Consider the following 12672-nt stretch of genomic DNA (forward strand, 5'->3'; position numbering starts at 1 on the left):
GTGTCATTTGGTTCTTCAGATGACATCACACTTGCAACTGACCTGCCACGTGTTCTTGCACAGATTGAAGCCTCAATAAATGGTGTTTCTTTATAAATGTCCATGACAGGAATGCTTGGGTTCAGAGGCTAAGACCTGGAAATCAAGAAGAGAGGGGCAGATGAGACGCAGTGGGAGTGTCTGGGGCATGTGGCAGGGAACCTGGGGGAGGGGAGGGCTGGGACCCAGGCCTGCCCCGGGCTCGAATGCCCAGGCCCGGTCCTGCCCTAGGTGGAGTGTTCCTCTCGATGATTAGCGGGGCAGGAAGATGGGCAGCGGCCAGACATGCCATTGAGATGAACTCAACAAAGTGGTCTTTGATCTTCTCCGGCCAAGCCCAGTTCTTGAAAGGGATAAAAGTCAGAGAGCCTTGGGGAGAGTTAGACTCTGAAGGCTCCTCATCCCTTTGATATTTTTGCTCCTCTGACCCTCTGGCACCAGCTCCCACCATGACCCAACGATCCTCTATCACCATCAAGTCAGGAGGCACTCGGAACTTCAGCGCTTCCTCAGCGAACCTCCTCCCAGGCTCCCGGTCCAGCTTCAGCTCGGTCTCCGTGACCCAGGGCGGGAAGAGATTCGGGGGTGGCTTTGGGGGCGGCTTCGGGACCAGGAGCCTCCATGGCCTTGGGGGCAGCAAGAGAATCTCTGTCAGTGGGGGCTACCGCTCCAGCCGGGGCAGCTTCGGCGGCGCTGGCTATGGGATGGGCCTTGGCGGCATAGGGTACAGGGTAGGAGGGATAATGCCTGGCTCTGGGGGTATCCATGAGGTCACTGTCAACCAGAGCCTCCTGACCCCCCTCCACCTGGAGATCGATCCCTCCCTCCAGCGGGTGCGGAAGGAGGAGAAAGAGCAGATCAAGACTCTCAACAACAAGTTCGCCTCTTTCATCGACAAGGTGAGAGGCAGGTGGGGTCCCCTCCAGAGACACTGGGGCTGGGATCTCTGCTCTTTATGCCTTTCTGAGGTCAACTGTGACTTCCCCATGACCTGTGATCCTGGGGAGTGTGAATACTGCTGACAGGGTAGAAGACAGGTGGTTTCCCACTTTGTTGAGGTGGGAGCAAAAAATGTCCACCTCCAGTCTCTAGAACTTTCTGACCCATTGCAAGGACATTGTTCTTTTGATGGACAGTGATCGTATGCTGGGCATAAAATCAGGCAGTGAAAGAGGATTGGTTTGGAGGGAAAGGGGCAAAGGAAAGAAAGGATACAAGTTCAGACCACAGAAGTGGGCCGAGGTCACATTTTCCTGACCCTTACTAGGGGCAAGTCCTCCTGTGGCACCTTCTTAGTGATTTGGGTGTGTCTGGGAAGCTGGGTGGTTGGCCAGGGGCTGTTCAGTGTTTCACTCTTTTCTTTTGGAGAGAGGAAAGCTGTGACTGCAGCCCTGGGTCTTCCTTGCTGTGTGGCCTGGAATCTTAGGGACTTCCCCAGTTTGGGGAAAGAAATAATTCTATTTGGTATTCTATTTTGCATCACCACTGGCTCACCCGAGCTGGTTGGTTTTGCCTGGGAAGAACCAACTCAAGGATCTGGATCATGCAGACTCTGCACCTCAGATCTAGGAGAAAGAGTGCTAAGCTAAGAGGCAACCAGCCCACGTCTTGTTTTTGGCTCTACTGCTAGGAGAATCCCTAATTTCTTGGGCCTTGGTGGGGTTGGACAGATGGACTCTAGGTGCCTTCACAGGTCTAACAGTTTATGAAATGCCTCCTCATATGGACCCAGATCTTTAAATGTATAAAACCTAGCAAAGGAGACAGTGGTTCTCAACTTTATCACCCATGTCACCCCACTAGGCCTGGTGCTTGCATTAATAGTTGTGAGCTTTCCAGAAGCCTGGATCTGAGGGAAAGAACATGGGCCCTGCTTTTTAAAGTTCATCTGGAGGGCACATGGGGAGCAAAGGGTTGTAACTAGGGAGGACTTGGAGCCAGGACTGCCCTCCTTCTTCTGCAATGGAAGAGAAAGCTGGTGGGGTGTGTGCATTTATCAAAGAGCCCCTGCAGGTCCGCTGCCATCTCCAGAGTCCTGGAGGCTCTGTTCCTTCATTCTCTGAGGTTGTGCATTATTCCAGCTACTCCCAACAGAAGGACTTTGCTTGGGGTGAAAAGTTCTGCATATTTTTCCAGGCTGAGGGGGCAGATGAGTACAATTCAAGAAAACCAAATTTGTAGCACAAGACCACAGAGGACCTGAGAGAGCAGAGAGAGGTAGGGGCTTGCCAAGGTCACACAATTAGAGGGGCCAAGCTGGGATTGTTCCCAGATCCCCTCAATGTGACTCCAAAGTGACCCACTCCAGCATTCCTGGAGTGTGTGGGCAACTGAGTCCAGATTCTAGGTAATGAGAAATCATGTTGGAAAGAAAATAGACATGTTGAATTTCTGCGAAGAACTTTCTGTCTATTTACTGGAAATCAAAATTTCACCCAGTAATGTGATGGCCAAGTGTTCTTGTCTTCAGCTACCACACATGATGTGGTTTGGTGCGGTTAGAGATTATCCAGCCCCTCTGGCCCTCCTTGCTTCTCCCACCTCCAAACCAAGCCACTGCCTGTCTCCCAGGCCCATTGCACCTACATTTGCTTGGCTCTCTACTTTCCAGGCTCCTTCTAGGCTGAGGCTGAGGAGGAGGAGCCTGTCACCTGGACTCTGAAGTCCTGCAGGCCCCCTTCCTGCACTGTTGGGGGATCCTGGATCCCAGAGCTCTCTGGGAGGCTGCTGCAAGGAAGCCCTCACAGTCTCTCACCTCTGGCTGGGGCAGGTGCGGTTCCTGGAGCAGCAGAACAAGGTCCTAGAGACCAAATGGAGCCTCCTGCAGGAGCATAAAACCACCAGGGCCAACATCGAGCCCATGTTTGAAGCCTACATCAACAACCTGAGGCGGCAGCTGGATAGCCTGGGCGGGGAGCGGGCGAGGCTGGAGACGGAGCTGAAGAACATGCAGGACGTGGTGGAGGACTTCAAGAACAAGTGAGTGGACACAGCCGGCTCCTCCTGAAAGCCCAGTTCAGGGGGAAAAGGGACACACACGTAGGGCACTGGGGTAGTCTCAGAAAATGAACTGGGACCCTGGGTCAAGAATGTTGGGGTTTGGGGGAGGGACTGGGGTTATACAGGACTATAACTAACATGGCCACAGAGAGCATGATACACACAACAACCGGATACATTCTGCAGAGAGAGAAGTAAGGCTCTAAGAGAGCAACTGACTCATCCAAGTTTATACAAGTGGCAACTTGTGAGTTAAAAATTAAACCCATAGACTCTCACCTTCACATTTGTTCAACTCAGTCCCAGTGCTAACTTACACAATGTCCATGCATTTACCCCAACCCTGGCCAAGGGGCAGGGAACAGAGGAAATGGACCCATATATGCTGCCTTCTCCTGGAACCACACACACACACACACACACACACACACACACACACACACACACACACACACACGGTGAAACATAATAGTATGCTCCTGCTTAGAGACATGAGTAATTTCTTATTTTTATTGCCCTAATTTATTTCTAATTGTATTGGTCCAAACAAAATATGTTACTCAATTAAGAGTTTTAGTTACTGTTTGTGTGATAAAGTAGGAGTTAAGGCTTTAGAGTTCTAACATGGTAGCCACTAGCCACACGTGCCTATTAAATTTAAATTAATTAAAATTGAATAAAATTTAAAATTCAGCTCCTTGATCTCACTAGCCACATGTCTGGTGCTCAATCCACATGAGGCTAATGAGTGCAGATATAGAACATTTCCATGATCACAGAAAGTTCTATTGACAGCAGTATAGAATCTCTCAGTGGCTTTAGAATCTTAGCTCAGCCACTTACTAGCTAAAAGAACTAAAGAAAACTAACTTCTGTAAGCCTCAGTTCTTTTGTCTGTTAAAGAGGATATTAATAACACCCACCTTATAGAAGGGTTGAGAATAATACAACAAAACTTGCATGTAAACAACTTGGTAGGATGTCCACTGCCTGGCATAATAAATTGTTAATAAGTGTTAGCTATTTTTATTGTATCAATGTTAGGTATATGTGGGTAGTGACAAGAAAAGCAAGTGCAGATGGATAATTTATAATATGTATGCAAACGAGAAGTAGCAGTGTTTTAGTCCAAGAAGGCTTCCTGGAGGAGGACATGAAAACTTAATGCTGAGAAGGAAAGAGGCACAGAGGAGAGATATAGGGGCAAGGGTTGAAGCATCTGCTCCTAGTGAATGGATGGCAATGTTTCTGTGGCAGGTGTCTAAGAGGCCCTCTGGCAGAGGGCCTGTGACCCGGGAAACAGGACAGGAGGACAGTTGCATGGAATAAGTGAAGAACAGATGTTCCTAATTAGTGGAAAGCAATGAGAAGAAACAATAAGAAAAACCAAATCGACTGGCAGGAAAGAGCTTGTCTCAGATCCTACTGGACAACCGAGGCAATACAAAAGCAGGGGAGAGCTGGTTAAATATCATGTGGGACAGTGCTTTTTGGTTTTAAAAGAATAATGACATGCCATTTCATAGTTGGGAAGGGTGTATATGAGAGGTTAAGTTACCGGGCGGGGGTTACTCGGCTGGAAGGTGGAGGAGACAAAGCCCCAGCCACAGCCTTAAGAGCCTCGGAAAGGGTGGGACCCCCTGCTACTTAGAAAGGTTGGGCAGGATGGGCATGAGTCGTGACAGCAGGGAGCGGTGAGTGAGGAGGAGGGGAGTGCCGGCTGGGGGAAGATTGAGGAATGAGGAATCTGGAGGGGGTGGGTGGCTCCTTTCACCTGAAGGCTATGTCCTAGGCCAGGGTCAACGTGACTGAGAACACAGCAGAGAGGTATGAAGGCACAGATGGGTGCGGAAGCCACTGAGGCCCAAGACTGCCCTCCTCCTGCTGTTCTCTCTGTTCCTCCCCTCCTGGCCTCTGTTTGCGTTGGGACAAGGCCATGGGTTATAACAGGAAGCATGCACAGCCCTTGATGGGACCTAAGCACTCTAAGGAGCAAAGCTGTGTGAAAAGCACGCTCAGAAGAATGAGGGCTGGTTCTGTCTGTTGTTATTTGGGGTTTGGGCTTTGTGTGGACAGGGGTAGGTGGGTGCCGGCTGATATGGGATTTGTAGCACGTGTGTAGCAGGAGAGCTCTGCTATAGCAGCACATTTTCGAAGTCTGCTCTGCAGCCCTGCCATCTCCTGCCCACCCGCAGCCCCACCGTTTAACCTTACTCCCAGGCCACCGCTCCTAATATCAGTCCATGCCTGATCCTTCCACAGGTATGAAGATGAAATCAACAAGCGCACAGTAGCGGAGAATGAGTTTGTGGTGCTCAAGAAGGTGAGGGGACAGGGATGCTCCCTTCTGACTCCCAGGCAGCCCCTTCCAAGCGTGACAGCTACAACTTAAACCAGTGGTCTTGCATACAAGGTTTTATTTAATTTGCGCAACCAATCTTGGAAACAGGTTTTACTTTAGAAGTGAGAAAACTCAGGCTCAGGGAAGTTAAGCAAGTTGCCCAGGTTACCCAGATATTCAGAAGTGGTTCAGGATCCAGGACTTCAAAGTCCAAGCCACAAATCACAACACTATCCCCCTCCCCGCATGGCATCCAGTGCAGGGAGAAGTGAAGTGAGATGGGCCTTACACTGAGCTGAGTCTCCAGGACATCAAAGCAGAGTTGGGGACCGGTGCAGGTGACATAGGAAATCTTTCCATGTGGTACTAGCTGATGAGCTAGTGCCCTGGTCCTCACACAGTTTGGACCAACCCCCCTGCCAGTCCTACTCCATGACCTGCAATAAAGAACTGCTCTCATTCCGGGGAGCTGAAGTTCTCCCAACAGAGGAGCTGGGAGCTGGTTAACCCCGAGCGGGTAGGACTCAGAGTGATGGCCTGTTCTGTGCCCAGGACGTGGATGCCGCCTACATGAACAAGGTGGAGCTAGAGGCCAAGGTGGATGCCTTAATGGATGAGATCAACTTCCTGAGAGCTTTCTATGATGCGGTAAGCAGTGCCCATTGGTCCCCCTCAGAGGGGCTGGAGGCTGGGTGGTCTCGGCTGGGCACAGAGGCTACCAGTTCCTGTTCTGATCTTTTCTCTCCTCCTCACCCCACCCCTGAGTTGGAATTCATGGAGCAGATGCTGCTTTCCCTACCCAGGGAGAAAATAAGGTTCCATCAGGTAGCTGGTAGGTCAGGTGAGGGGAGAAATTTAACCGTGACCACTTGGATCAAGCATGTTCTGTAGGTCAAACAAAATAACTGCCTGTCATTGAATTATTCATGCTTTCCATAGAACTATCTGAGAAACCGGGCTCGCCCATTTCAGCTTAAATTTACCTGTTCTTCTTGGCGGCAGGGTGATGCAATTATGCAAATCAAGTGATGGTTAGTGAGCCTTCGGATGCTTCTAGAAGAACACAACACAATTGCCTGGTTCTCCTGAAGACATATTTTGTTAAGAGTCAGACACTGTTTTGGGGGGCAAACACAATCATGACACTGAGTTCTTGGAGCTTTGGTTATAGTGGGGGAGACAGACAGCACAGACATGATACAATTTCAGACAATAGGGTCGATGAAAAACATGACAATAAGGAGCAGTGGCAAGGCAGATGGTGGGTAATATTTGAAGAGAAACCTGAAGGAACTGAGGACCCAGGCATGTGAGGAAGAGGCCAAGGTGGCTGGAGTAGAGTGAGTGAGGGGAAGAATGGGAAAGGTGGGATCAGTGACATCGAGGGGAGAGCGCAGGAGACATTGTGCACCCCCAGGTAGGCCTGGCAAGGACAGGCAATACGCCCGGGGGGTTACATGTGTTTGGTGCCAAACAGAAGTTGATCATTTTGTCCCAGGAGCAGGAACATCATCAGCTCTGTGTCTTTGGATGGGTTCAGTGACCATCCAACAGCCCACAAGAGGCAAAAAAAAAGGCGTCATTTTCTCTGCTTATTTACTTTAATGTTGACAAGAGGTGTGTTCGTTCTGAACCAGCCCACAGCCCATCAAGCTTATGGGTTGAAAGCCTCGAGCTACATCAGCTACCAGGAAAAAACTATTCGGGAAAAACAAATTGCAGCACACAACAACCAAATAATAAGTTCTTGAAGCAGAAAATGCATGAACCAACAGTTAATAAAGAAAGGAAGGGATGTTTCTAAGATTTGTGTTTAGGACCAGTTATTCTCAAATTTTACAATGCATCAGAGTCTCTTAGGGGTCTTAATAAAACACCAAATCTGATTCAGTGAGTCTGGGGGGGGCAAAATGTTGCATTTCAACCAAGTTCCCAGGTGATGGTGATGCTCCTGGTCTCAGGATCAGATTTTTAAAGCCAATGCTCTAGATGAACCTGAGGAGTGATCATTAACAAATTAATTGTGGGTTTATTGTTTCAAAAACCATCTTACATGGACATAAACTTACTTAATGCTCCTCTCTCAGACAGAGATGCTATCTAACCTGCTTCGCAGACCCAACATTTGGATCTTTCAGTCTGGTGCCCTTTCTGCTGTTTTCAGCTAATTTTCATTTCCCATCCCCGAGGGGCTGGGAGAAGCAACGTTGGGAAACAAGACTGAGATGCAGCAAAGCCATCTGGCTCCTTCTGACTCAGTTTTCTTTCACAAGATGATTTCTTTATTTGGTGTGAAAGGCTGTGCTTTTCTCAGAATGAGACATCACGGCACTGACAGGTTACAACAAAGCGCCTTCCCCTGACAGCAGGGGTGACGGAGCTGCTGCTCCCTCCACGCAGATGAGTTGATGAGAAAGAATGGAAGTAAACCCAGTGACCTCCCCAGTGATCTTCCCAGCCCTTTTAGACCTTAGCAGGGCGCTACACCCCAACAGTGCAAATGAGGCCTTGATGCCAAGATCTGTTCCGGGGGCCTGCTCACAGTGTCCAACACACACGCACGCACACACATACATACACACATGCATGCTGCTTCAGCTGTCCCACTTGGACCCCATCACAGGAGCTGGCTCAGCTTCAGGACCAGATCTCTGAGACCTCTGTCATCCTGTCCATGGACAACAACCGCAACCTGGACCTGGACAGCATTATCGCTGAGGTCAAGGCCCAATATGAAGACATCGCCAACCGCAGCCGGGCCGAGGCTGAGTCCTGGTATCAGACCAAGGTGAGGGGTCAACGTCAAGCTCATGAAACAATTGTAGAGAGCTGGGATTTCAAAGGCAATTTAGATAAGAGCCTTGTCCTCTCGGATGTCCCATTTTGATGGGGTCGAAGGGATCTATCTGAGTTAAGCTTGGGGTTTACTCCTTGGGCTGCACCATCAGGACCTGGAGGAATAGCTAGATGAAAGCCGGAGGTGGCCAGTCCTGCCACAGGGAGGATGGACACACCTCCAACGCCTTGTGAGGAGAGGCGAGGGACAGCTGGACAGCAGCAGCCACCAGTGCCAGGAGGAGCGAGAGAGGGAGGGTGGGAACAAAGGGCATGCTGAGCCTCCTGGATCCAGAGGAGAGAGGTGGAACTCTCTGGAGCTGAGGGGCTTTGGGGTGGGGGAGAGGTGCAGGGACAAAGGCTGGATATGGGTCACGCAATGACATTTTCCAGGCTAGAGAAAACACTCTGAGCTGGGGAGTCACTGGGGAAATGAGATGTGGTGCAAGGAAAACAGACATGAAAGAGCTTTAAAATCAGAAAGTGACAGGCTGAGAATGAGATACCTGGTGTCAAGGAAGAGGGACAAAAGACCCGATCCAAGAAGAAAGGTCCCACTGTGGTGCGGAGCCTGTGGACACCGAGAGTGAGAGGCAGAGCCCAGGGACGATGGGGGTGGATTTGATGGGGGCCAGGGGAGGAGCCTCCAGGCAGCGTACTGAAAGCCTGCTGGGCCCCGGGAAACCACTGCCTTCTCTTCCCTGGCCTGAGCCTCCCTGCCTCCTGCTTCTGCTTCTCCCCAGTACGAGGAGCTGCAGCAGTCCGCCGGCCGGCACGGGGACGACCTCCGCACCACCAAGATGGAGATCTCTGAGCTGAACCGGCTGATGCACAGGCTGCGCTCTGAGATCGATAACCTGAAGAAGCAGGTAGAACTGAGCTCCCAGAGTCATCCTATCCATGCCCCTGCCCCCGGGCAGACCTGGGCCTGGGCCTCACTCAGCCCATGCAGAGTGACGCCTCCCCAGATGAGTGACCACCCAGGAGAGTGGTCTCCTGCCTCCCCGGGGCTGTCAGGACCTTCTTCTTGAATTCTGTCCAACATCAATTCTTCTAGGGAAGGCTCTGTCCTCTGGAGGCATCAGAAGCAAAACTTTCACCAGCTTTCCTTATCTACTATTCAGAGACATTCAGCATTGAAAAGGACCCCCCAAATCATTTTCTCTACCCTGGCTAAGTCTCAAATTATCCCAGGGGAACAGAGATTAATCTTATTTTTAAACATGAGGAAGCTCCAGCCTCCTTTGCATGAAATCCATTTCAAAAAATTCCTCCATATTTTTAACCTGAAGCCCACATCTTTCTGCATTCTCTGCGGATTTCACAAACTGCTGTGCCCTCCCGGTAGTGTGCCGCGCTCCAGGCCGCCATCGCAGATGCCGAGCAGCGTGGGGAGCTGGCCCTCAAGGATGCCAAGCACAAGCTGGCCGAGCTGGAAGACGCCCTGCAGAAGGCCAAGCAGGAAATGACCAGGCAGCTGCGTGAGTACCAGGAGCTGATGAACGTCAAGCTGGCCCTGGACATCGAGATCGCCACCTACAGGAAGCTGCTGGAGGGCGAGGAGAGCAGGTGGGCTACCTTTTCCTCCCACCGTGGCTCAAAAAGATTCCTCCAGAGCACTAAAGCAAGGCCACAGAGGCCAAGAGCCCCACAGTGTCAGGCCCCAGAGAGAAATTCCAGGGGTAGAAACAGGGTTAAAATGCAGCTGCTTCCTGGAGGCCTCCTGCAGTCACCACTCCTCCCATGGCTCCTGTCAGACCCAGGACAGGGGCCAAGGTGAAAGATGTCAGAGAAAAGTGGCCCATGACTACCTGGAAGGCCATAAGCAGGGCAATTTCTGCCCAGACCCCATGACAATGAGGCCACACTTGGGACAAACCTCAGGGTCTCTGCGTTGCCCAGAGAGGCCTACAATCTAACCGTTGCCCCTCTCTATCTAGTGAGCATGGGTCCCTCTCCTCGTTTCTCTATATATTTTGACTGGGTTATCCTCTAGCTGCCCCCTGACAGATTCACATTAGCTTCCTTAAGCTAATGAGATGAATAGAAAACTTGTTAAGCACAGTGCCTGGCACACAGCAAGTGCTCTGTGCTGATAACTCTCAACACAAAGAATCCAGGGCTCCTAAACGTCTCAGCAAATGTCTCTTTCTCTCCCACCTGCAACAGACTCACTGGAGAAGGTGTCGGACCCGTGAACATCTGTGAGTAAACGTCTCGGGATGATAGAAAAGTGGGAGACAGAATGGGAGCTAATAGCATCACTAACAAGGATTTGATGCCTAGAAAATGAACAAGCTGAGTTAGGAACGTCATTAAGACCCTTTAGGGACTCTGCATCTCCTCTCTTCTTCGGCTCTTCCTCCCAGTGGGGTCATGACTCCTCACCCTGGGGGCCCATCCCAGTAGGGTCATATGTCCACAGGGGTGACTGCCCCCAGGCCCCATGGGACCCCAGGAACCAGACAGGACTACTCTAAGAGCAATGGGTCCCCCATCTGAACCCCTGATTTCAGTTCCGGTAGGGATTCAAACTCACATAATTGCCAAGAGGCTACAAGACAGGTTAAATGTAAAGACATGTATTTAGAATTGAAGCAAATTAATCGAATGAGCAGAGCAGTGACTGACCAGGACTGGCCTCAGCTCATGGGAAGGAAATGGGGGGAATCACCTCACACAGTGACCCAGCAGGTGGCATTCATGGAACTCTGAGTCCCAGACATGGGAAGTAGAATCTAGTTGGGTTCCATGTGGGTCAGACCGAATTAGAGAAGCTGGAGAGCCGGGATGGGGGAGAGCTTGAAAGAGGTTAAGAACAGAAACAGGAATAGTTTCCCTAGAGAAACACACACTGAGGAGGAGGCCAGAGAGGAGTTTTCAAATGTTTGACAGGCCAGGGAGCTGCATCTAGAGACAGTGAGCTCCCGTCACTGAAGGTATTTGAGCAGAAGCTAGACGATTATCCCTCAGGACACAGTGGAGGGGATCTGAGTCCCAGGGGAGGGGCATCTGAATGGCCTCCGGCCTCTTCCAGCATGGAGCCTGTGATCCTCTCAAGGTGCGGGGCCTCCAGGTTCACTCAGTGAGAGCCTCTGGTATAGATGAAGAATAAACACAGTATGGGAGCCTAGCGCCTTGGTTTCTGGCAGGGGTGACCTTGGGCTTGCCACTTGATCTCTCTGTGCCTTCAGTTTTTCCTCTGTAAAATGGGGGTGCTCGTAGCAATAGCGTCCTCTAGAGCCAATTGAGACCAGTGTGGTCACAGCTGTGAAGGGCTTTGAAAAGTGCAATGTCTGGTGCAGATGCTCATGTTGAGGCAACGTGTGATGGGGACAGGGATGTCCATGCCCAGCCTCTGACCCTGGCCACTGGGGGACTGAGAGAGGTCCCTGTTCCCTGAGAAGGTGTCATGGACAGGAACCCCATGAGCACCAGGCCCGGAGAGGGTGGGTTTTGGGAAACTGGAGGAGACTGCCAGTGTGCCCTGTGCCTTCTCTCCACAGCCGTGGTCTCCTCCTCTGGGGGCACAGGCTACAGCGGGGGCGGCGGCCTCTGTGTAGGCGGGAGCGGCTACAGCAGCGGCCTCTCCTATGGCAGCGGGAGTGGGGGCTTCAGTTCGACCAGCGGCCGCAACATGGGCGGCAGCACCTCCAGCATGCGCATCATCTCCAAGACATCGTCCACCAAGAAGAGTTATAGGAGCTAAAGGGCCCCCTGCCTCCGCTGCCTCCCCACACCTGCCCCACCAGGCCCCCAGTTCCCAGGCCCAAGGCCTGCCGCTTTGCTGACACCCCTGCACAAAATCAATCCTGGCAGCAGGAAGCACAGGGAGTGGGGAAGTGGCCTGTGTGCTCTAAGGTCACCTTATCCATCCTGCTTCCAGACAGGTCCCCACGAAGAACCCCACTCCCTGCCCATCCCAGAGCCCTCCAGGGACTACAGGCATCCATTCTAACTAATGCTGACTCAACTGCTCTGACTCAAGACCTGGGCTAGGACTTTGCCCTTCAGTAGCTTCCAGAGCAGGGGTTCAATTGGGTCTCCTTCCTCCTGTCCGACCCAGAGCCACGGCAACCACAGTCCTCCTCCGGAGGGCTTAGAATTGGCCTTGGTGCTCCAAGACAGCTGAGTGCAGTCTAGGCCAGAGTTCCCATGTGGGCTTTCTCCTCACACTAGAACACCTCCTGCAGGCCCCTGAGGCCAGGAAGCATTGCAAACCCTGCCCACATACAGCCTCCTCACCCCTTCCTTCATGTCCTCGCCCAGGCCACCAGCCACTTGCCCTGACAACTTCCACCAGCAGAATATTTGAATAAGAAATCAACACCCAGCTCTGGATTATTTATAGGGAAGTGGAATAATTTTATCAAGAATCCAAAAGTTCTCCACGACCAAAGGCTGCTTTAACTGATACTTTATAGCCAAATTCTTTCCAAATCTGCCTCATTTAAGCC

At 51.4% G+C, this 12672-nt stretch overlaps 1 protein-coding gene across 2 annotated transcripts; it reads left to right on the top strand.

The window, feature by feature from the left end:
* The first annotated feature begins 444 nt into the window (after positions 1 to 444).
* On the top strand, positions 445 to 11924 carry LOC107528164 (keratin, type II cytoskeletal 75-like). 2 transcript variants are annotated; one of them, XM_087813913.1, is made up of 10 exons: positions 445 to 938; positions 2810 to 3018; positions 5302 to 5362; positions 5933 to 6028; positions 8004 to 8168; positions 8959 to 9084; positions 9564 to 9784; positions 10385 to 10423; positions 11253 to 11262; positions 11697 to 11924. In XM_087813913.1, exons 1-10 carry the CDS (start codon positions 489 to 491, stop codon positions 11922 to 11924), a joined length of 1605 nt encoding a protein of 534 aa, XP_087670039.1. In that variant the 5' UTR covers positions 445 to 488. The 2 variants fall into 2 exon arrangements, with proteins under 2 accessions (XP_087670039.1, XP_016056577.1); XM_016201091.2 differs by lacking the exon at positions 11253 to 11262 and having other exon boundaries at positions 10385 to 10419; positions 11722 to 11924.
* Positions 11925 to 12672: the final 748 nt, after the last annotated feature.

Source organism: Miniopterus natalensis, chromosome 2 (assembly GCF_054644295.1).
Source record: "Miniopterus natalensis isolate mMinNat1 chromosome 2, mMinNat1.hap1, whole genome shotgun sequence".
NCBI classification, from domain to species: Eukaryota; Metazoa; Chordata; class Mammalia; order Chiroptera; family Miniopteridae; genus Miniopterus; species Miniopterus natalensis.

What these genes read in the sequence shown, in the direction of transcription:
- LOC107528164 (XM_087813913.1), top strand. Translation starts at nt 489, where the DNA reads ATGACCCAACGATCCTCTATCACCATCAAGTCAGGAGGCACTCGGAAC. An exon ending in TCGCCTCTTTCATCGACAAG is followed by an intron (nt 939 to 2,809) that starts GTGAGAGGCAGG and finishes TGGCTGGGGCAG; the next exon opens with GTGCGGTTCCTGGAGCAGCA. An exon ending in AGTTTGTGGTGCTCAAGAAG is followed by an intron (nt 5,363 to 5,932) that starts GTGAGGGGACAG and finishes TTCTGTGCCCAG; the next exon opens with GACGTGGATGCCGCCTACAT.